Source organism: Nuphar pumila, chromosome 9, assembly GCF_984573655.1.
Source record: "Nuphar pumila chromosome 9, dmNupPumi1.hap1.1, whole genome shotgun sequence".
NCBI classification, from domain to species: domain Eukaryota; kingdom Viridiplantae; phylum Streptophyta; class Magnoliopsida; order Nymphaeales; family Nymphaeaceae; genus Nuphar; species Nuphar pumila.
This window is the reverse complement of record NC_143257.1, coordinates 5,748,310-5,773,615: the sequence shown is the minus strand read 5'-3', so window position 1 is coordinate 5,773,615 and position 25,306 is coordinate 5,748,310. Positions and strand designations below refer to the sequence as shown.

General features: G+C 36.2%; 1 protein-coding gene across 1 annotated transcript; it reads left to right on the top strand.

Moving 5' to 3' along the window:
* On the top strand, positions 1-25,148 carry LOC149828294 (uncharacterized). The gene is made up of 11 exons (XM_090016808.1): positions 1-62; positions 176-243; positions 354-402; positions 4,941-5,047; positions 7,847-7,892; positions 21,138-21,272; positions 21,486-21,575; positions 21,730-21,864; positions 21,939-22,022; positions 22,157-22,221; positions 24,471-25,148. Exons 1-11 carry the CDS (start codon positions 12-14, stop codon positions 24,655-24,657), a joined length of 1,017 nt encoding a protein of 338 aa, XP_089872934.1. The 5' UTR covers positions 1-11; the 3' UTR covers positions 24,658-25,148.
* Positions 25,149-25,306: the final 158 nt, after the last annotated feature.

Sequence of the window (25,306 nt, the reverse complement as noted above, 5' to 3'; positions counted from 1 at the left end):
CGCTTCCCTCCATGGACTCACTGTGGATGACGATCTCTCCCTCGTTTCTCCTCTTCACTCTGGTCTTCTTCTTCTTCCTTCGTTCTCTCCCACACTCCGAAACCCTAATTCTCCTCATCTATCGCTCTGATTCCTCTTCTTCTTCTTCTCATTGTTCCTCTTCTTTGTTTTGCAGGTCTTGGCTCTACTCGTTGCCCTAGCGATCTTTCTCTTTTCCTCGATCAGAGATCTCGAGTCGAATAGGTCGGAAAAGGGGCTTCGATTCTTCGAGCCCGTGGGAATTTTGATACTTTCGCTTTGATTATCTGATTTGCTTTTGTTTGTTATTTTTCTTTTTCCTTTTGTTGCTTCAGAATCGATGCCGATCAGACATTCTTCGTAGATCCTAATTCGCGAGAGCAGGTAACTCGTTTGATTGTTCTGCATTGTTTTCGTACTTGGAAACCCTAAAAGTAGTAGGAAGAAGGAATTCACATTGCTGGAAATGGATGAGTTTTCAGTACTCAATTCATGCTCGATGCTACACGTTTTTCTTCTGCTGGTTTTTTGGATTGAGTGCGGGAGGTGGCATGATTATAAATTTTGTTTCTTAGGTTAAGCATGAAATGTGGGTATACAAGTACTTGTCTGTGAGTTGGATTATCTGTGTTTTTTCCTGTTTTAGTTTGTAATAACAAAAAATATTTCAAGCGGGTATTATTGTTCAGTTTAAACATGTGTTTTTCTGAGTGGGTGAAAACCTTGTTAGTTTTGTCTGTTTGGTTATATAAGAAAATGTTAGTCTTATACTTCTCTTTTCTCGTCTCATAGTCATATATATGTAGCAACTTTAATTATTGATTGATGTATGTATCTTTATTGTTGGATATCTCAAATTGGCTGACCACGAGTTCAAGATAAAATGGTTTCCAAATGCATACAACAACTACGCCTTCATCCCAAAACAATTGGGGTCGCCGATATGAACCAAAAAAGAAAATCATTCTGGGTCTTCCACATGAATCCTTCTCCTCCAATCATTTCTATCCAATGCCATGTCCTCGGTGAGGTTCAAAGCATTCATATCCTTTCCTATCATCTCCATCCATCCATGTCTTCCTAGGCCTACCCCGACCTCTTTTAACTAATATATTTTTCCATTTCTCCATCCTTCTAACTGGAGCATCATTAGGCCTTCGCCGAATATGTCCAAACCACCGTAAACGATTCTCTCTCATCTTATTTTCAATGGGTGCAACGCCTACCTTCTTACGTATTTCCTCGTTCCAAATCTTATCTTTTATTGTATTTCCACACATCCATCTAAGCATACGCATCTCAGCTACACTCATTTTTTTAATATGATGTCTCTTGGCAGCCCAACATTCCGTACCATATAGTAAAGCGGGCCTAATAGTCGTCCTATAAAACTTTTCCTTCAACCACAATGGCATTCTACGATCGCACAACACTCTAGTTGCACTTTTCCATTTCATCCACCCAACCTTTATCCTATGATTCACATCTCCATCAATTTCTCCATACTTTTGAATGATAGATCCCAAATAAATGAAAAAATCATCCACCGGTATTTCTTGCTCACCAAGCTTCACTACACTCCCATCACTACTTCGTTGCTTACTAAACCGACATTCCATATATTCTGTCTTACTCTTACTCAACTTAAAACCTCTTGCTTCCAATGTCTGTCTCCATAATTATATCTTAGCATTAACCACAACTCTAAACTCATCAATCAAAACAATATCATCAGCAAACAACATACACCACGACACATTTTCTTGAATTGATCTCGTAAGCTCATCCATCACTATAGCAAATAGGAAAAGGCTTAAAGCAGATCCTTGATGTAACCCAACCGTTATAGGAAAATTGGTTGTCACCCCTCCACAAGTGCAGACATTGGTTACTACTCCTTCATACATATCCTTAATTATACTAATGTACTTGAGAGAAACACCTTTCTTCATCATTGTCCACCAGAGAACGTCCCTAGGTACTCTATCATATGCCTTCTCCAAATCAATAAAAACCATATGCAAATCTATGTTCCTCTCTCTATTTCTCTCAATAAGTTGTCTAAGAAGAGGTATAACTTCCATAGTTGATCTTCCAGGCATAAAACCAAATTGATTCTCCGATATCATGACAACCTAGACTCAATCACCCTCTCCCAAAGTTTCATAGTATGACTCATGAGTTTTATACCACGATAGTTTGTGCAATCTTGTATATCACCCTTATTCTTATATAGAAGCACCAAAGTACTCTTCCTCCACTCATTAGGCATCTTATTTGTCCGCCAAATCTTGTTAAAACGATTTGTCAACCATTCTAAACCTTTCTCTTTCAAGCATTTTCAAGCCTCGATAGATATACCATCTGGGCCAACTGCCCTTCTTGATTTCATTTTCTTCAAAGCCTCTGCAATTTCTTTCTTTTGAATCTTGTGCATGAAGTCACGATTCATCTCATGAAAAGGAATGGAGAAGTCTCCAAGATCCTGAGCATGACTTTCATTAAATAACTTATCAAAATAATCTTTCTATCTCTCCTTAATCTCCTCATCTTTGACTAAAACCCTTTGTGTTTCATCTTTGATACATCTAACCATACCCAGATTCCTCGATTTCCTATCTCTCATCTTTGCAAGCCTATAAATATCCTTCTCGCCCTCTTTGGTATCCAACTTGTCATAAACCTCCTTATATACCTTATCCCTCGCGTTTCGAACTACTTTTTTAGCTTCCTTCTTTGCTATCATATACTTCTCCAAATTCTCATTATCACGACTCTTAGATTTCTATAATACTCTCTTTTAACCTTAATAGCTAATTTGACATTCTCGTTCCACCACGATGTATCCTTACCTAGCGGTGCACCGCCTTTAGACTCACTCAATACCTCCTTAGCCACCTTTCTCATGCCACCCGCTATCTTATTCCACATTGATTCTGAATCCTCTTCGAGACACCAATCAACTTCCTTAACTACCTGCTCTACAAACATTCCTTGTTTAGCTCCTTTCAGTGCCCACCACTTAATTCTAGGATCTATCCTATGTCTATCCCTTTTGCGACATTGTCTAATTCTAAGATCTAAAATTAAGACTCTATGTTGTGTAGCTACACTTTCTCCCGGTATAACCTTACAATCGATGCAACAACCCCTATCTCTTTTTCTAAGTAAGAAAAAATCTATCTGACTCGTATTAACCCCACTTTTAAATGTTACTAGGTGAGACTCCCTCTTCCTAAATCAAGTGTTTGCTAAGATCATATCATAAGATAAACAAAAATTTAAAATCCTTTCTCCACTTTCGTTTCTTTCTCCTATACCATAGCCTCCATGGATACTCTCAAATCCATCCCTACTAATGCCTACATGCCCATTAAGGTCACCGCCGATGAAAAGCTTTTCTCCATAAGATATCCCTTGTACTACTCCATCTAAAACTTCCCAAAATTGATGCTTAATGGAATCATTTAAACCTACTTGAGGTGCATAAACACTAATAATATTAATAATATCCGTACCTAATGCTAATTTATTAAATAAAATCCTATCACCCTTTCTACGGACCTCAACTACATTATCTATAAACTCACGACTAATAACAATCTCTACTCCATTCCTATTCCTATTTATTCCTGTATGCCACATCTTATATCCCCACGGTTCTATCACTTTTGCTTTCTCACCTACCCATTTGGTCTCTTGTAGACATAAAATATCAATCTTTCTCCTACACATAACATCTACTAACTCTACCAACTTATCAGTTAAAGACCCTATGTTCCAAGTGGCTAACCTAATTTTATGGTCTTGGACTAACTTCTTTACCCCCACCCGTCCAACAAAGTGAGAGAACCCTTGCCTATTTGACACCACACCCGGGCGCCGGTGTGACGCGTCGCTTCTGGGTGACGACCTAGCAACCCTTGCCCATTTATCACTGCCTCCGGGCCTATAGAGTACAACGCGTCGCTCAGTAGGGAACACCCCAACGAAATTCTCATATTGGTTCATATTCATAGGGTATGACTAAGTTTTTATGCTGGCTGTCACTGGCCTACCGCAACCCTCCTCCTTTATCCGGGCTTGGGACCGGCAGTGTATAACTAAACAGTTATACACAGGCGGAGTTTTCCAAATGCATGAATAATTTAAATTTAGTTGAGAATTTATTTGATATAGAACACTCATATCAATAAAATGATTTGAACCATTGACTGAAAAAACTGGTACCTCGCCCCTTCCTTTTTATCTAATGCTGAATCGATGACCTATGTGTATAAAATGAGAAAAAAATTCTTTTGGATTTGAAGAAATAAGAAATAAAAGAAACGACTTTGCTGACAATTACAAGTTTTTTTGGTCTGGTCAGAAGAGCCCTCCAGAGATCCTGGTTTTTCTTGCTTCAGTTTTGATGTCGTGGAATACAAACAGAGAAGAAAGGGTAGGCTATGTTAAGAAGAAAAGATCTCATAAAAATTGCTGCCATTATATATAACCTCATAGATGTGTTCATCATGCTCGATTTAGTAGGAATTGACTCTTGGATCATGTTTTTATGAGTCAAAAAAATCGATGCCTGCATAGCCATTGATTTTTGGGCCAGAAAAATCTGTATACAGGTCGGATTCCGGCGATCCAAAAGCCGGATCCCACTAAACAAAACAGGTAGATCACATCTATGGTGTTAGATGTGAGAAAAAATCTCAAACAAGGGGGTTCTGCTCCATTTGCTAGGTCAACTACACCTAAAATCGACTGTAGCAAATCTTAACCCTATATATATATATATATATATATATATATATTTGGGTTCATGTATGATAGGTAGGCATAATGTTCAAAGCAGTAGTCATGTATACTTTTGAATACATGGTGATGTTGTGTCCATAAAAATCTTATGAATGGAGTTATTTTGTTTTCAGGTAGTTTGTCCTTCAATATTTGATCCGGCTGAGAAATATATATCATTGATAATCCCTGCTTTCAATGAGGAGCATAGACTTCCTGAGGCTCTCAGTGAGGCCATCAGGTCAGATTTTGTTCATGCCTGTGCTGCACTTAGCTTTATGTGTTCCTTATGCCTTTCCTTCATTATTAACTTGTTGACAGACTAGGAGTTTAAACTTTACTTGGTTAGCAGCTAGCACTTAGAAAACCTACAAATACCAGCACAGTTTATTTCTAGCTTTTATGCCACCTTTTTTTTTTATTAATCTAGCTTTTATACCTGCTCGTAAGAAGGGTTTTCCCATCCACCTCAACCCCCAAATATGCAATCAGAGAAAAACTTCACATAAAAGTTTAATGTTGGTGCTCTCAGATATCACTTAACTTTTAGCCTAAATTAATATTGTCCATTATCTTTTGGGTACCATGCACCACAGTGACCACACTGCCTTCTTGTAACCCATCTCTGATATGCTGCTAGTTAACCACTTGCACTCCATGTGTGGAAATCATTTGATGAGGCACTAAACGACATTTTTGTCTCTTTGTAAACAAGTGCCTGTTATGGTTATTGAACAAAGAACATGATCCTGTTAAACTTTTCACCCATTTCATCTTCAGCCCTCAGCGATTTCCTTCCTGGTGGTTTTCTGAAGCAAACTCTATCTACAATGAGCTCCATCTTGGGGTTTCATAGAGCAGGAGGATAGCTACATTTGGAGAGTTTGGTGGCTTTTAGATTTTTGATGGACTTATAAATGATTCTTGACTAATAAGGGTGTCTTGATGATTGGGGTAACCATAGCTGAACTCATTGATGTATTCAATCCAAGGGCAAACAATGAAGAGGGTCTGTATTAGATTGAACAAATGGTGGCTCACAAATGGAATTTATTTTTAATGTTCTTTCAGAATAATACAGTAAATTTTCTCCTGATTTGTGATGATGATGACCGTGAAGTTTGGATCTGATGATTCCTGTCAGATTTTGGTCTATGAGGACTTATACCAATATATTACATTGTTCTCTCGACATTGCAAAAGGTGCTGTGTAACTCAGATGGTTCTGTTCTGATACTTAAGGTGGCCCTATTCTGATACTATGCAACTATAGTAGTTATTTTTTTTGTACTATTGGTGAAGTTCCAGATTTGAGTTTTTTTTTTTTTTATGAAAAGTGCATATGGTTCATATGTTGATAGATGAGAACATCTAAATTTCCTTTTTCCAGTTTTGTTTTTGGTTTTTTGGCATGGTCTTACAAGATAGAACCACTCAAATCAAGATGTTGAAAACCTTCTTTCAGTATGTCTTCTCATTTTCTTAAAAGTATAAGCACCATTTATAAACTGAACTTTGTGTTCATTGTCCAAGAGAAAAATTGGGTGAAGCGAACCATTTTACCTGTCAATTTTTAGTATTTGGTTTTCATTTCTCATTTATCCATGCACCCATCTGCAGTGTATTCTGTGTCAGGTGGACAGCTATAGATGCATAGTTTTCTATTAGAACAGTATGAGTAAAAATGGGTTTAATTGACTCTCTGTCTACTGTCTGTTTTGGATCATTGACTTGATTTACTTGGCTAGTAGTACAGTTACACAAGAAACACTAGATTGGTACTTTCCTAGACTGATAATTTGCAAGATTTAATATCCTTGATCTGGGAGTCCTTTTACCTAAGCAAGATCCAGTTGGGTCTTTCCTAGACTCATAATCTATAACTAGGAGATGGCCTTTAACTTTGAAGTTTGAAGGCTTGTGTTTTTGGCATGAGCATACCTATAGGGCCTTTATAGACATGGTGATATGGTTGAAAGTGGCTTGGAAGTCCAATCCAGACATAATTCAAAACACCACCCCATATTCTCCAATATGAATCTATACATGGAATCCGCCTGGTTGGTGTTGTCTGATCTGGCTGGATCTAGATCTGGACTAGAAACCACAAATATGCATCAAATCTGTGTCAGAGGTGACTTATTCCAATACATGGAGACTGTTTTTTGACTTGGACCATGTCCATGTTTCATGCTGAGGCCTGAATCCAGTTGTCCAAGACCTGAATTTGGCCTAGGTTCTATGCATTCTTGTCCCTACTTATAATGCTGCATACAGTTAAGCACTACAGATGAATTTGACATCAAATGGTTGTCGGTGGATGATATCGTGCTTCAGATTGGATTTATTTTTCTGGAACTTTGGCAACTTTTTGCTTTCTGTTGTGTAACTCCTACAGATAGGGAGGGCTGTGTGCTCCATAGACTGTTTCTTCATGCCATCATGTTTCATCTCTTGTTCAAAGTAAATCAAGGAAAAGCGTATATGCTCTGTAGTCTGTACACTCGCATGCTGATGTTGTTATAGCGTCTGCTTCCTTTCATTGGCATGGAGATGGCTTGTCCTGGATTTGCAATGCGGATTGGTCTATGCAGGGTTAGCTCCTGCGTGAGGGATTTTTCCAATGAGCTTGTTTTCTTGTAAATCTTTCTCATGTGTAATCATTACTTTCATACTTTGTTTTGTCTCTTTGATGCTTCCTTCATTTTACTTAAAAGTTTTGTTATCCGGGTTAAATAAAGCTTTAAAAAAGTATATTCTTGTGATGTTCAATTGTTTCTTTATTCTATACATGCAAATCATTCATACAATGGTTAGCAATATGGCACTAAGGCTTGTTGCCACAATTTCCTTTTCTGTTGGTTATGTGATGAACTTCTTATGTAAAGTTGTGCTAGTTTCTTTGCTCTAACTTTAAATGTTATTTTAGTTTTTTTCTAGAAAAAGGGGGTGTGGGATAAGGGGATCCATGGTGGTAAAAGTTTTGGAGATATGTTATATTGCATACGACCACTGATTTTAGCTATATTGTCATTTGCAGTTATCTCCAACAACGTGCAACAAGAGAGAAATCTTTTTCTTATGAGGTTTGCTTCTTTCCATCTTCAAGTTACTTGATAAAATGTAGATGACGTACCATATATCATACAGCCAGAAGTTTCACTGTTTGTTTATGTTGTGGTTGGATAATCTATTGCAAGATACAGGTGGTTGGTATAGAAAATTGTTCTTATGCAACTTTTTGGTATTTGGTTTCTAGGACATCAATTCGTCAATGCTATTGCTGCTTAATATTATAAATAACAAATTCATGTCTATGATGCTGCACCGTTATTTAGAACGAAGTCTATTTGAATTACGTAATAGCTGAAATCCGTGAGCCCTTATCTATTGTCACACCGAACATGAGAACTATCATATAGTTGTGTGGTGGCAACTTCATATTTTTGACATGATTTCATCAAAATCCTTCTGTCCCTCATATCTTTCATAGCTTCAGTTCTTTGCTATTTTTGACACACGAGCTTTTGGGCCCACCAAATGTATTACCTCAAAGTTAAGGTTTGTTATCAGATATCACTAAGTATGTGCGTCTACTTGGTAAATGCAGTTTGTGTTCTCATTCATAATCTTTGAAATTGTGATGTGAAGGGTGATGCTCTCCTTTCTTTCTAAGGAGCCAAGATATCTTGTAGCACTGCTGCTTGAAATTAGATGGTATAATTTGCCAATTGCTGTTTATGGTTATGTTAAATGATTTGGGATCTATCTTATTAGCTTCCAATTTTATCATAATTGCTAAAAGGTATGTGGCCCTTTAAGTATGATATATAGTAGCTGGAAGTATAAATTTAATTTCTAAATTAATTGTGCACAGGTTGAGAAATAACCATATATTCTGATTGGATTATAGATATGCTTCTTTCCAATGTTGTAAAAGGCATATACTAAGATGTATTGGAAGTGTCTAAGGTACAGGTTTATCATATCATATATATTGTATCTTAAGATGCACAAAAATTATTTAAATTTGAATAAAAAGTAAAAAATAAATAAAATTATAAAAGAAAAGATGACTAGTAAGAGGAACAAACAAATTTGAAGTCAAGTTACAATATTAACGTAATTATGAAATAAATAGAACATGAATAAAGATTGTCTACTAGTTATAGGGTTTCTACATTTTGTAAATCAATCTCTAAGCCCCCCCTGAAAGGGCTGCTATTTGACAAATGCATGAAAGTGACGAAGTTTCTTTGACTATGGAACCATGCATGCCTTGTAATGAAATGGTGGTCTTCAACAAATGCACGAATAACTCACAAACAAGTGTCTATTGGAGACACTACAAGCATGACCCTTGAAAGGGTATAAAAGGAAGAACACTTGAAAAATAAATAATACTTTATTCATGAACAAAATGCTTAAGAAGCATAGTAATTTACATTGAAGGGGTTCACCCCTATATATACAAAAAAGTGAAAGAGAGAGGAGAGCTCATTTTGAGCTCTCCAAAAGAGACGTTGGTCTGTAGTCCAACGTCTCTTATTATAGCTGTTGGACTACCGTCCAACAACTATTTGCACAGTCAAGTTATCAAATATCTAGTTTCTATTGAACTAGATGCTAAAAAAGAAAATAAAGAAAAATAGAAAAAGAAAATAATAAAAGAAAATATAATAATATTAAATAATATATATATATATATATATATATATATATATATTACAGTTTACATTTTAACACTCCCCCCTCAAACTTACGGTACAATGAGCGAAAGTTTGTCTAAGAGGAAGTGAAATCTGGGAGCAGCGAGAGGCTTGGTGAAGAAGTCTGCTAATTGATATTCTGATGTAACATATGACAGATCAATGGTTCCATGTAAGTATTCCTCTCTGACATAGTGACAGTCCATCTCAATGTGTTTAGTGCGCTCATAGAATGTCCGGTTGCTTGCAATGTAGATCGCACTTTTGTTGTCACAACACATCTTTGAAGCTTGTGTTGCTTTAGCTCCCATATCCGCTAGCAATCGTCTGAGCCAAACAACCTCCATAGTGGTGGTTGTCATGACTCTGTATTCAGCTTCGGTGGAGGAAAGAGAGACTTTCTGCTGCTTCTTGCACCTCCACAAAATTAAGGCTTCACCTAGGAACACACAAAAACCAGTAGTTGAATGTCTATTATTGGGATCACCTCCCCAGTCAGCATCAGTATATGCAATTAAATTTAATGAAGATGAAGTAGACAAGAAGAGTCCTCTTGAAAGAGAGGATTTTAAGTATCTAATAATACGCAAAATTGCTCCCATATGCACGGAGGTGGGAGCATACTGAAACTGACTGGCTGTATGAACCGCATGAGTTATATCTGGCCTAGTAATGAAAAAATAAGAAAGCGCTCCAACAAGCTGTCTATAAGGAGTAGGATCATCAAGAAGTTCTCCATCATCAATTTTCATTTTAACATTGACAACTTCTGGAGTGTCTACTTTCTTATCATCTGTAATTACAGACCTAGAAACGATATCAAGAGCAAATTTAGATTGAGATATCAAATACCCCCGAGGGGAATAAGCAACTTCAATGCCTAAAAAATATCTTAATAAACCTAAGTCAGTCATTTCAAAGTGAGTTTTAAGAAGAGATTTGATATTTGCAACTCCCTGTTTGTCGCCTCCGGTGATGATCATATCGTCCACATAGAAAAGAAGAATAATGATGCCTGCATCAGATTTCTTAACAAACAAAGCAGTGTCAGTTAAACAAGGTTGAAAACCAATATCAAGCATAACATGACTAAATCGGTCATACCAGTCTTTTGGAGCCTGTTTAAGACCATACAGAGCTTTTTCTAGTGCATCCAATTCTATTTTCATGGATTCTATCCATTCTATATGATTTTTGGCTTGAGAATATGATGATGGTTCAATATATGATTGTATTAATGTAATGGCGGCCCTATACGTGGGTGAAAAAGATTCATAAGACACAAATTTTTCTGGAGGTCTAGAGATTCTAGATGTTCTTCTAGGTGAGACTTCAGAGTATTTTTGTAATGCACATGGAAGATTTTGCTCTCTACGTCTTGAATATTGTAGACTAACATCCTTATAGATTTGCTCTTCATTATCATCATTTTAAACAACAATAGGACTTTGATCATTGTTAAGGTCACATCCAACATCACATTCATTGGATTTTGAAGTTGGATCAATTAAAAACGAGTATTCAGTGGCATCCTTGGATTTTTCAAATTCAAAGAAGCTTTCTTTTTCCAAAAAAGATACATTTCTTGACACATAATTTGTCATTTTGAAAATCGAAACACCTGTAGCCTTTTTGATTATCAACATATCCTAAAAAGGCACATGGGATTGCACGAGGAGAGAGTTTGTCATTTTTGTTGGTGAAAACAAAACATTTGCATCCAAAGACTCTTAATTTAGAATAATCTGGAGTTAAATTAACAAGCTTTTCTATTGGAGTTGTATTCTTTAATGAGGAAGATGACATCCTATTAATAAGGTAGGTGGCAGTTAGGACCGCTTCAGCCCAAAAACTTTTTGGAACTTGATTTGCAATTAGCAATGTCCTAGTAGTTTCCATAATGTGCCGATGTTTGCGTTCGGCTAGGTCATTCTGCTGTGGAGTGTGTGGACATGATCTTTGATGTATAATACCATGTAAATTGAGATAGTCTTTGAATTCGTTGGATATAAACTCTCCCCCTGAATCAGTGCGAAAAACGGAAATATCATTTTGAAACTTATTTTTAACCATTTTATGAAATATTTAGAAGTTAGCAAAGACATCAGATTTATGTTTAAGAAAATAAATCCAAGTATGTCTAGAAAAGTCATCAACAAAAATGACATAATATGTATAACCACCTTTGGAAATAACTGGTGCGGGGCCCCAATTATCCGAATGTATTAACTCAAGTGGTCGTGAGGAAACAAAAGTTCTACTAAGAAATGGTAACCTTTTCATTTTGCCAAGAATGCAGTCTTTACAAGAAAAATTTTCAGAATTACAAAATTTTTCCAAACTTGGAAAATATTGAATTTTAGACATATGAGGATGGCCAAGTCTTTTGTGCCATAAATCCAATTATAATTTCTGAATATTATAACAAAATGCATTCTTGGGTAATTCCAAAAAGTCCATGTAATAGAGTCCTCCTTCTCTATGGCCTTCCCCAATCAGCTTCCCTGACTGGCGATCCTGTACCCAACAAGCATGAGAAGAGAAGGATATATTACATCCATAATCAGATATTTGCGAGACAGATAAGAGATTCAAATTAAGTTTAGGGATATATCTAACTTCTGGGATAATTTTTTTTTTGGATTTTTGAAGATTTTCAAAACATCCTATTCCTTTTACTTCAAGAGATGTGCCATCGGCTGTAAAAACCTTTGACACACTTGAGTTATTTTTAAGACATTCGGATAGACTATTAACATTTGGGGTCATGTGAAAAGAAGCACCAGAATCTAAAAGCCAAGGAAAGTTACCTGGACCGGAGAAAGATACAACTGTCGCTCCAGTTGAGGCTTCGGTTGAGGAGGATACCCCTTTGAGAAGAGGTTGAAGGATTTCCATCAGTTGAGCCATAGACACAGGTGCATCTTGATCTTTTGACTCGGATTCAACAGATGCAACTCTTTTTTCTTCTCTTCTTTTTAACTTTGGACATTGAGGCCTATAGTGCCCCGGTTCATGACAATGATGACAAATAACTTTTCTTTTATCAAAGTCGCCGTTTTGCCTTCCAAAATGAGGCGGCTTGTAAGTACGAGTATGATTTCCCGATCTAGATACAGCTAAAACTGAGTCATCATCAACTTTTGGAGTACTTTTTCTAAGTCTATTTTCTTCCATAGTGAGCTCTTCTATAGTATCAACAATAGAAGGAATTTTTCCACGATGTAATAGAGCCGATTTGGTGGATTCAAACTCCGGCCTTAGACCATTCACAAATTGATAGAAATGTTCCATATCGAGTTGCTTTTGACGAAACTCGATATCTTCGGCACAATGCCATTTGGGCTCAAGAAGAGTCAACTCTTCCCAAAGTTCGGACAACTCATTATAATATTCTCGATTAGTTTTATCTTTTTGAGTCATTGTCTGAACTTTGTCTTGTAAATTGCATACATGTGCAATATCTTTAAGGGAATACATGTTTTTGAGGTATTCCCAAGCCTTATCGGCATGCTCAAACTTAGCTAGACTAGAGCATTTTTTAATGTCTATGCTATTGATGAGCTATGACATAATTTTTGCATGCCCTATCCTCCACTCTTTCCATTTCTTTTCATAAGTGGCTAACGCCTTACTCTTCTCTTCTTCCGTTAGAAGAACCTCTTTATCACCCTCTTTCTTGGTAAAAGATAGTTTAGGTTCCAAATCGGAACCATCCATTATACCCCATAAAACTTTTCCCCAAATGTGGTGCTTCATAATCGAAGCCCACATTACATAGTTAGTATCATTTAGCTTCATAGGAATGATGGTGATCTTATCATTGTCATCCATCTTTTACAAGGGTAAGAGAGGAATAAATAGGAGAGAGAGAGAGAAAAATAAAAAGAAAAGAAAAAGAGTAGACAAGGGAATAAGAGAGGATACAAAACCAAATTTTTTTGTAGCACAAGTTCGCCTTTCTTCAAACAAATCTTCTTGAGCCAAGAACAAGGTGATGAAGCACCTTTTGTAAATGTGGCATGGAAATCGAGGCGGAAGCACTTCAAGATCTAAGGATTTCGTAGCTTTGATACCATGTAATGAAATGGTGGTCTTCAACAAATGCACGAATAACTCACAAACAAGTGTCTATTAGAGACACTATAAGCATGACCCTTGAAAGGGTATAAAAGGAAGAACACTTGAAAAATAAATAATACTTTATTCATGAACAAAATGCTTAAGAAGCATAGTAATTTACATTGAAGGGGTTCACCCCTATATATACAAAAAGGTGGAAGAGAGAGGAGAGCTCATTTTGAGCTCTCCAAAAGAGACGTTGGACTGTAGTCCAACGTCTCTTATTATAGCTGTTGGACTACAGTCCAACAACATTTATTATAGCTGTTGGACTACAGTCCAACAACTATTTGCACAGTCAAGTTCCAACAGGAACTTGACTGGATCAAATATCTAGTTTCTATTGAACTAGATGCTAAAAAAGAAAGTAAAGAAAAATAGAAAAAGAAAATAATAAAAGAAAATATAATAATATTAAATAATATATATATATATTACAGTTTACATTTTAACATGTCTATGTAATGATTAGCAAATAAAAACAACCTTAATATTGATCTAGTCTAGTGTATCTATTGCATGATCTAGTAAAGGGTCTGATGTTAAACCTAAAATAAAAGAAAAATGATAATGAATCACACTATATAAAATTTATAAATAAATTATCAACTATCAAATATTTATTATAAAATTATAGAAAGTCTTAGAGAAGTGTTAGATTATTTGAAATACAAAGTCTTCATAAGTATTAATATTAGAAAAAAGGTTTCATAATATCTTACATTGATCACTTTCACCAATCATAATAAACACAAAAATTAAATAATGGGCAGTTTTCCCTTAATAGTTTCTTTTTTTGTTGTTCACTAATCACAATAAACAAAGAAGGAAATTCCTTTTTTTTTCTTAGCTTATGAAATTGTGAAAGGACTCTAATAAAGTTTTATTTATTCAAAAAGGTGTCGTTAAGAGTAAAAAAAAATTCTAAAAGAAATTTCTTGATGAAAATATGAAAAATCCATATCTCATGATATGATATGTATCATATTATGCAGTGCAATATGGTCCAATACAATGCGATCTCTAAGGATCCCCTAAAAGGGCTACCATTAGACAAGTACATGAAATTGACAAAGTTGCTTTGACTACGAAGCCATGCCTGTCTATATAACGATTATCAAATAAGAACAACCATAATTATGATCTTATAAAACTGTATCTATTGCATGTACCAAAAAGGTCTGATGTGTTAAACCTTAAAAAGTAAAAAAAGGGATAATGAGTCACATCATATAAAATTATAACTAAATTATCAACTGTCAAATATTTATTATAAGAACATAAAAAGTCTTAGAGAATGTTAGACTATTTGAAATACAAAGTCTTTATAAATATTAACATTAGAAAAAAGGTTTTATAATATCTTTCATTGATCACTTTCACTAAGCACAGTAAACACAAAAATTAAACAATGGGTAGTTTTCCCATAATAACTTTTTTTTCCTTGTTCGCTAATCACAATAAACTAAGAAGAAAATTTATTATTTTCTTAGCCTATGAAATAGTGAATAGACTCTAATAAAGTTTTATTTATTCAAAAGGTGTCATTAAAAGTAAAAAAATCTAAAAAATGCCTGAAAATTTTAATGAAAATATAAAAAAGTCATATCTCATGATATGACATATCATATTATGCAATACAATACTGTCTGATACAATGTGATATAGTTTGTACTGTGCGATACTCAATGTTTTTCGATTTGGAGGGTTATGTCCACAATCACAAAATATAGGTGATATTTTGAAAATATCAGAATCATATCATTATAAATTCATAAACTGATATTAAAGGTAAAATCTCATGATATTTTGAAAATATCAGAGATTTATATTGCAATAATATCACAATATTATCAGTTACTTTTACTTTTTGTTTTTTACTTCTTTTCTATAACTTAAACATGTTTTTTTCTTCTTCCTTTTATATTTTTTGCTTATTTCTTTCATTTTATGTGTATTTTGTTATCTAAAATGTTTTTTTCTTATTTCTGCTATTTTTATGTTTTTTTATTTATTTTTAGGTACCGATATTTTTCTGAGATTTATCAACTAACCCGATATTATTGTGAGAAATTTCCTTGTACGATACAATACAATGTCTACAACATGTGAGAAAGGAGCCCTTGATCTCTACACAGACCTGTCACCGAGAGAAAGAGAGAGGGGAGAGAGAGAGAGAAAGAGAGAAAGAGAGAGAGAGAGAGATTCCAGAGAAAGGGGGTCAATCCATCGTGGATGCACCTTTTATTCTATTAATATGTTAAGTGTATAAAACTAGGGTACATAAATACCCCTTAATAACATGCTAATTTACATTATACATTAATTGGGTCTGGACCCGATCCAGTATATAAATCGGGTCGGGTCAGGCATATATATAATGACGACTTCTTTTCAGCCTCCCTCACGTTGTGCATGGTGCTGAACCATGAACAACTTGCTTTTCAGAAACCAAAATCTGTCCTTTGTCAACCCTTTAGTGAGGATGTCAGTAACTTGTTCTTCAGTTGGCACATACGTGGGCTCAATCTCTTTATCTTCAACCTTTTTTCTAATAAAATGTTGATCTATTTCAATATGCTTTGCTCGACTATGGTGGATGGGATTGAAGGACATGTTGATGGCACTTTGATTGTCACACAGCAACAGTGACCGAGCAATCGGTTCTCCCATTTTTGTCAGGAGATGTCTTATTCATGTAGCCTCAGCCGTGGCAGTGGCCATCGATCTGTATTCAGCCTCAGTGCTTGATCTAGCAACCGCCTTTTGTTTTCTACTGCTCTAGGATACCAAGTTTGGTCCAATGAAGCTGCAATAACCGGATACTAATCGTCGTTCATCTGGATCACCTGCCCAATCAGCATCAGCATAAGTGACGATTTCATGCCCCCCGCCTGGATCTAATTCTCTTTTCTTGTATACCAGCCCATCACCAACTGTACCCTTCAGGTAATGAAGTATACGTTTGACTGCCTCCATATGTGACATACGAGGTTCATGCATAAACTGGGATACCTGATTAACCGAATATACTATATCAGGTCTAGTAAAAGTCAGGTATTGCAACATGCCAACTAAGCTGCGATACTTAGTGGGATCTCCATATATATCCCCTTCCTTTGAACTCAGTTTCTGATGAATAACACTTGGAGTTGTTAACGACTTACAATCTGTCATGCCTGCTCTGCTGAGAATGTCCAACGTGTATTTGTGTTGAGTAAGGGTGAGTGTATCACTTCTTTTATCAACTTCTACCCCAAGAAAATATCGCAGCTCTCCCAAATCTTTCATCTTAAATATCTGATTTAATAACTTCTTCACCTGCTCAATGTGACTTTTACAGTTCCCTGTGATGATGATGTCATCTACATATATCAATAGAAGAGTAGTGACTCCTTGTTCATTGTGAATAAATAATGAGTGATCCAGAAAGGACCGAGAAGCCATGCCGTTATATCTCTAGAGAAAAACTGTCGAACCAGGAACGAGAAGCTTGTTTCAAACCATAGAGTGCTCTTTTTAACTTGCATACATATTTTTTGGTGTCTCGTTCTGCATATCCAGTGGGTTGTTCCATGTAGACCTCCTCTTTTAAATCCCCATGCAGAAATGCATTTTTTACATCCAGTTGGCTCAATGTCAATCCATGTTTAATGGCTAGACTCAACACAATGCGAATGGTCCCCATTTTAACTACATGACTGAAAGTTTCATCAAAGTCTTGGCCTTCCTCTTGTGTGAATCCCTTGGCTACAAGTCTAGCCTTGTACCTTTCGATGCTCCCGTCTGATTTATACTTTATCTTGTACACCCATTTTGACCCAACAACATTTCTGTTTAGTGGTCTAGGTACAATCTCCTATGTCCCACATTCATGTAAGGACTCCATTTCTTCATTCATTGCTTCTACCCATCTTCTAGAGCTCGCAGCTTGATAGAACATGAGGGGCTCATCCTCTCTACTTATGGATGTCAAGAACAACTGAAAATCCAATGAAAATTTTTTATAACTTACCCACCTGTCAAGCGGATGTCGAATCCGTGAGGATCTTCTGATATCCATCGTCTGTGAAGCGGATGATCCAGATGGATCCGTACTTGTACAAGAAATGAATGAGGGCTCTTTCTCTCGCCAGGTGTACACAATACCCTTATACCTTGTTGGCTCCAAGTCATGTGTGACAGTCTCTTCCGTTTGAGTTTCATTGGCTGATTCCTCATGTGTCTCCTTACTGCAATTTGCTGGACAGTCTACTTTACCATTGGAAAAGAGTTCTGAATTTAACCATGGGTAGTATACCTCAACGCTGGGGCTTGAGTTATCAGCATAAAGGGTTGAATTAGCATCCTGATCATCAAAGTTCATTTTATCGAACATTATATTCCTTGATATTTTAACACGCTTACTCAGGGGATCATAGCACATGTACCCTTTGTAGTCTTCTGCATATCCTATAAACCTGCATTTTAAGGCTTTATCTTGGAACTTGTGCCTGAGTGAGCTGTCAATGTGAACATAGCAAACAGACCCAAACACACGTAATTCATGATAATCAGGTTGTATGCCAAAAAGAGAGAAATATGGTGACTTATTTTCTAAGATACTCATGGGCAGTCGATTTATCACATGAACTGTGGAGTGAAAAACCTCAGTCTATAATGATACAGGGAGATTGCTCCCGTGCATCATGCTCATTGCAGTCTCAACAATATGTCGATGCTTCCTCTCAGCAATCCCATTTTGTTGAGGTGTATGCGGGCAAAACACTCTTCTCTTTATCCCATTATGTTGAAGGAAACTAACAAAGTCACTCGAGGAGAATTCACCTCCTCCATCACACTGGAAATTGAGAATGTTGGTAGAGAAATGATTTTGAACAAAAGAATGAAATCTCTGGAACAATACAAAAAACTTTTGATTTGTGCTTCATAAAAAATATTCAAGTATAACGTGAATATAAAATCAGGATAAAAAAATTGACGTTGGTGAGGCTTCAAGGACGAATAGTCGGAATGAATGGAGGAAGGATCTTCTTGAAAGATGTACATGTTGCCCCATCGTTTTTCTTCAGCGAATGTCTTCCTCGTGCGAAGATCCTTGACATAAACAGAAGAGGGAGTAAATTCTACTGAAGCATTAACATCATCAACGAGATTTAAGACAAACAATATTCTTTTGAATATTAGGTGCATAGATGACACTTGGAAGTTTAAGAGAGGACTTTGACATGGGTATAATGACATGAGTAGCTGCTCCAGAGTCGACATACCAAATTCCTTTGTCATTTTGCTTCATATTCAATCCTGCCAACAACTCCTTTACTTCTCCATCCTTCCTAGCCTCTACTTGTGGAGCTTTCCCTTTGTTTTGAGGATTAAACCAACAATTTGCTTTAATGTGCCTTTTCTTGTTGCATAGGAAACATGTGAGAATGGGTTTTTGTCCTTGTATATTGGGTGTTGGAAGTATGCCACGACCTCCATAGGTATTTCTCCCTTGGCCTCCTTTTCCTCGAAAGGAACTTCCTCGTCCTCGACCATAACTCATTCCCATAGCCAGCACATCTTGTGTTCCTGAATGTCCATGAGAATCTTCAGAAGATCCTTTCAGAGTCATCTCATATTGCAATAATTTCGCACGAAGATATTCAAACTTTGAAAGTTCTGGTAAACATAGTAAGGTTGTCGTCATAACATGATAGTCTGGCCCCAATCCACTCAAGGTTTGTTGTACTTTATCTTTTTCACTGACAAGACACCCAACAACAACCAGTTGGTCTGTGATGCCTTTCATTTTGTTCAGGTGTTCCATAATAGACATGGAATCTTTCTTCAGCATTTGAAACTCTCGCTTAAGAAACATAATTCTTGCCTCAGAAATTTGTGAATATGTTTGAACTAACTTATCCCACAGTTCCTTGGCCGAACAATCATCAGGAAGAGCAATAAGGACCTCTTGTGAGAGAGTTGAAGTGATGTATGCCACTAGCGATTGATCCCTCTTCATCCAAGCAACATATTCTGGATTCTTGTGAAGAACAACAGATTGTTCTCCTTTATCGTCCGCTTTTTCCTGTGAAAAGAATTCTGGAGGCGGTGGAACCGATCCATCCAGATGACCAGAGAGGTCTTGACTCTTTATAAATGGGATGATCTGTCTTTTCTAGGTTAAGAAATTGAAGTTATTCAGTTTTTCAGAGACTAGTTGACAGAGAAAACTTGAGGACAGACATGACTGCGCATGAGTAACATCCATTTGAAAGAAAACCTGAACTGACACTTAGGTATGAGAAACAAAACAGAGGGCTCAGCTAACAGGACACTCGGCTGACAAATAATAGAAAACAAGTTAACGTGGTTTCTAGGTGATACTCGACAGGTGATACTTGGCAGGCTGATGCACCAGGTGATACTCGGTAGACAGAAAGAGAAAAAAACAAAAAGGAATAATGCGTTTCCAGAAAATGCAATAAAAAATAATTTCAGAACCCACGAAAACAACAGAGATTAACAGAAGACTCACAGATTAACATAAATTTCAGAAGTGCAGATTGTAGAAAATCAAAGAGAATCACAGTGATCTCAAATAAAAACAGATTTACTGGAAGAGAGAATCACAGTGATCTGAAATAAAAACAGATTTACGTTTCCAGATTCACGTGGAGGTCGAGTTTCTCACAGAAAGAAAGAGGAACCTGCACTTTACGTTTCCAGATTCACGTGGAAGTCGAGTTTCTCACAGAAAGAGAGGGGAACCTGCCATCGTGAAACCAAGATCAACCTTTTTACACCCAGACTTGGTTAGATCCACGCAGATCCACGCGCCTGTCGACTTTCCCGTTGATAGGGTGAAAACGAGGCAGCCCTCACTCCCAGACGTGACGCTGGCTCTGATACCATGTGAGAAAGGAGCCCTTGATCTCTACACAGACCTGTCACAGAGAGAGAGAGAGAGAGAGAGAGAGAGAGAGAGAGAGAGAGAGAGAGAGAGAGAGAGAGAGTCCATCATGGCTGCACCTTTCATTCTATTAATATGTTAAGTGTATAAAACTAGGGTACAAAAATACCCCTTAATAACATGCTAATTTACATGATACATTGATTGGGTCTGGACCCGATCCAGTATATAAATCGGGTCGGATCAGGCATATACATAATGATGACTTCTTTTCACAACATAGCTTCTTTCATGCTTTATCACTATAGGCCGAATCATATGTTTCATAAGAAACACTTCTTTTACCTTGCATACTAATGAGCCTTTCTTCTTTAGCATTATGTGGTATTTAGCCCTTTGGCTTTATTGTGAATAATGAAATGCTGTTTCTCTCTTTTGTCACACAGCTTTTGGGGAATTTTTCCCCTAATGGACATCGGTGCCATTAGATTCATTTCCTTTGTACCTTTACCTTTTGAATATTATGTTAGAAATAGCTAGATTCTATAATCTTGTCAAGGAAAGACTAATTTTCTATTACCAATATGGGGTTAAAAAAGCAGGTCATTATAGTTGATGATGGCAGTAATGATGGTACCTCTGGAGTAGCCCTTGACCAGGTAAGGAAGTACACAGTTGACAATGTGAGGGTTGTCCTTCTTGGAAGAAATCAAGGGAAAGGAGCAGCTATCAGAAAAGTGAGACATCTTAACTTTTCTTTCTTTTTTGAAAGCACTATATGGAACTGCTGTGTAACACTTTTTAACATACTGCTTAATTTGTTTTACTGTTGAGCAATGAATGCTTTTCTAGTAATTTCAGCTTTCATTAAGGCTGCATGGTTTTTATGTTTTCATTTAGTATGGTCATTGATTATGGTTTTTAAATTCTGGGGAAGCATGGCAAAACAGGGAATTCTTCATGCACGTGGCGAGCTTCTTTTAATGCTTGATGCTGATGGGGCCACCAAAGTCACTGACCTGGAGAAATTGGAGGAACAGGTTCTTTTAGTATACTTTTCTATGTTATTGTTTTTCTGTCTTGTTGATGCTATGCCAGTTAAAGATTCTTGGTTTTCGTACTTTCTAAGATGTTCATGAAAATTTCTTTAATGCGAGATCTTTACCTACCCACTGTTGTGTGATGCCATTCCAGATACTGGTATCAATTAAGAAGCAACCTTGCTTGAGAGGAGGTGTTTCTCCTATCAATTCGGTTCCAAATTTCTCTGAAGTTTCAGTTGTTGCATTTGGTTCTCGTGCTCACCTTGAGAAGCAAGCTCTGGCTACTGTGAGTTATTTTTTTCCTATTTTTTCACTCCTCACCTTTTTCATTCTCTCGGTATGCTTGTCTTCTTGTTTCAGCGTAAATGGTACCGGAATTTGTTGATGAAGGGCTTTCATTTAGTGGTCTTACTTACTGCTGGTCCAGGGGTTCGGGACACGCAGGTTGTTAATTCACTAATAACTGCTGTCATATTTGTTCCAATACCATAACTAACCATTTTATGAGTTTTAGTATCCTTAAGTAAAACAAAAATGCTTGTATTTCTTTTTCTGATGCAACATCTTGTGCCCTTCAGTGTGGCTTTAAGATGTTCACAAGAGATGCTGCTCAGAAGCTTTTCACTAACATGCGTTTGAGGAGGTAAGTCAGAAATGTTCTTACTAGCTATCATTCTATTTTTCGTTACACACTTTTTATATGATCATTTAATTCTAAATTGCTAACAGTTTTTAACACGAGAAAAGTGAGGAAGAACAAAGGAGAGAAAGAAACTTGTGTGAGAGAGGGACTGCATGCAGCAATCTTATCATAATTGAAATTAACAATAATAATGTTAATACAAAATACAGATGACACATAACTAGAAAAATGAAGCATCATAACATATTACACATAAATTACAGATATGTGACTGGTGGAATGTTTAATACACACCCTTAAGTTGTCCATTATGTTGAATCCTGTACAAATTGTAGACTGCTTGTGCATCTTGGCATACTTCTTAGATAGTGATTTATTGTGTTCTTGATTGATGTATCCAAATTTCCATCTCTGCTAAGGTGTCACCCTCTCTTTTAAAGGTAGTTTCCCAGGTGCTAAAGGTGTATGCCGTTATTATCTGCTTGGTCCACTTGGCTAAAGGTGTATACCGTTATTATCTTCTTGGTCCACATGGTTTACAGGCTCATGCCTCCTACCTAGAGGCCTAAGCCTCTATGAGAGGCTGATACCTTGTATGAGTACATTTATTTGATGCAGTATTCTCTAAATAAACAAATAAATCCATTTCAAATGCATTTTTATGGAGGAAAAATGATTTATATATTAAATTTAGAATAAAAACAAATATTAAAAAGTAAAGAAAAAGAGGGGTTTCATCTTATCGAACAACCAACTAAAAGTAAGTTTTATGTTTCCTTATTTTTCTTCTGAAATAGATTTACTCATTCTTTAGTAATTTTTTGAGGGATGAGGATTTTCTTTTGCTTCTTTTTTTTGTTCATTCTTTAAAGGTTCAGTATTTAATTTAGTCTTTTTTCAGATATGTTATTTTCATTGATCATTATCTTTAGTATGATCAATGACATGTATCTATTTGCTTATTGGTGTATTATATTATTTCATAAATTTAAAAATTGTAATTTTTTAATAATTTTTCTAAAAGTTAAAAAAAAATCATGCAAAAACAAAAAAATAGCAAAAATTCAAAAAAAATTTATAACACATGAAACAATGATGAATTGTACAAAATACAACTATAAAAATCATATATGAAACATTTATGTCTCTATGAGCTGCATAAGACATCATCAAACATCAACTATCTCACGAAACAATGCAAAATATTAAATATCTTGTAATTAAGAATACTTACATATTATATAAATAAAAATATTATGGCAATAGTTGCACTCGATTTTCAATCAGTTTTCACTCATTACTTGAGTGTCTCTTTGCCATGCCGGATCATCTGATGCCATCTTTGTTGGAGTGTGAAGCCTGATTTCTATCTTGATATAAATTTCTAATTTTGTTGGATCCAACTTTGTGATAAGTTGGCGGAGGTTGCAGGGGGGCAGCGCCCCTCAAGGTGGAATTTTTTTTGGCAGGTAGTTTTGTAAATTTACTCATAATAGAGATTTTTTATCTTAATCCACTTCCTTGAGTGAAAAATTGGTGGAAATACGCTCTTACTAGAGCAAACCGTAAAAACCTCTTCCTTGCGCATGGATTGGCCTCCAAATCGCTCTCACAACTCCTAGGATGCATAGATGCTCCTCTAATGACCTCTACACAAATGAGAGAGTTGGCCCTCAAGAGGTCTTGCAAAAAAAAAAAATTATGATTCGACCCTTTTTAAAGTGCGCCGAAGGTGTATCGTACGATACACCCTGTATCGCGATATGAGTGTCTATCGTATCATTATTTCCCATAGTAACGATACGTATCATATGATACTTACAACATTGGTTTAAATAACATAATTTGAACATTTTTATTTTTTATTTTCTTAAAAACTTTTCTCTCAAAAACAGAATGAGACATTTTCCTTGTTTATAATTTTTGAAATGCTTTGTTGTTCCTTACACCTTTAAAATTCATAAGATGAGTCCATGCTTGGATTGATTTATCTGCTGGACTCATCAAGTGGCTCATTGACTTGGTAGAATGTGACCTACCATTAGATGCATCCATACCAGTTGCATATACTGCACATCGTTTGTTATATCATTGACATAGTTGGTTATATCATTGACTTGTATAATTCACATCCTGATCAAGCCATAAACTGAAATTGCATTACATTTTTTGGTTGGTGGTGCTTAAAGTTTGCATTTTGTTGAACTAATAATTTTCTTTATTTACTAAGCATTAAGTTTTTGCTTCAGGTGGTGCTTTGATGTTGAATTGGTGTATTTATGCAAACGACTTAATACCCCCATCCTTGAGATATCTGTCAATTGGACAGAAATTCCTGGATCCAAAGTGCGCATGACAAGTATCATGCACATGCTATTTGAGCTCATGCTTGTTCGTCTTGGTTATGGATTAGGCTTGTGGAAAATTCATACCTGAAACTGGTATTCCTTGTTCTTCTGTAAAACAAAGCCCTTTCTAACGCAAGCAAGCTAAAATATAGTGTAAGGGTTGACAGAGGAACCCACTTTTGCCATAAAATGGAAGGTTCACTCATCTTTCTGCTCACTGTCTCAGCTGGTGTTCATGTGCGTTGCTGTTTGGTCATGTTATGAGTGGTCATTTCCATGGTCTTGGCTGAGAGGAAATACTAATCGATCAGAAAGATATGGATCATTAGATAGAGTCTGCAGTTCTACTAGTATCCTTAAATTGTTGACCTTGTTGGTCATTTTTGTTATCATATTTTATGCTCTCCGTTGGCCATGACCTTATTTTGGTTCCACGAGGTAGAGTACTTCATTCAAAAATACATGTTAACCTCCACACTTGGTGGACTAGTTACTATGCTAATTTGTAAATGTTGCAACTATGATGGTATATGATATCATAATCAGTTAATAGCCAGCATGCTGGGGTTCAGTTTCCAATTATATATTTTGTTCAGTATGATCTGGTAATGCTTTGAACCTCACCGAGGACATGGCATTGGATAGAAATGATTGGAGGAGAAGGATTCATGTGGAAGACCCAGAATGATTTTCTTTTTTGGTTCATATCGCCGACCCCAATTGTTTTGGGATGAAGT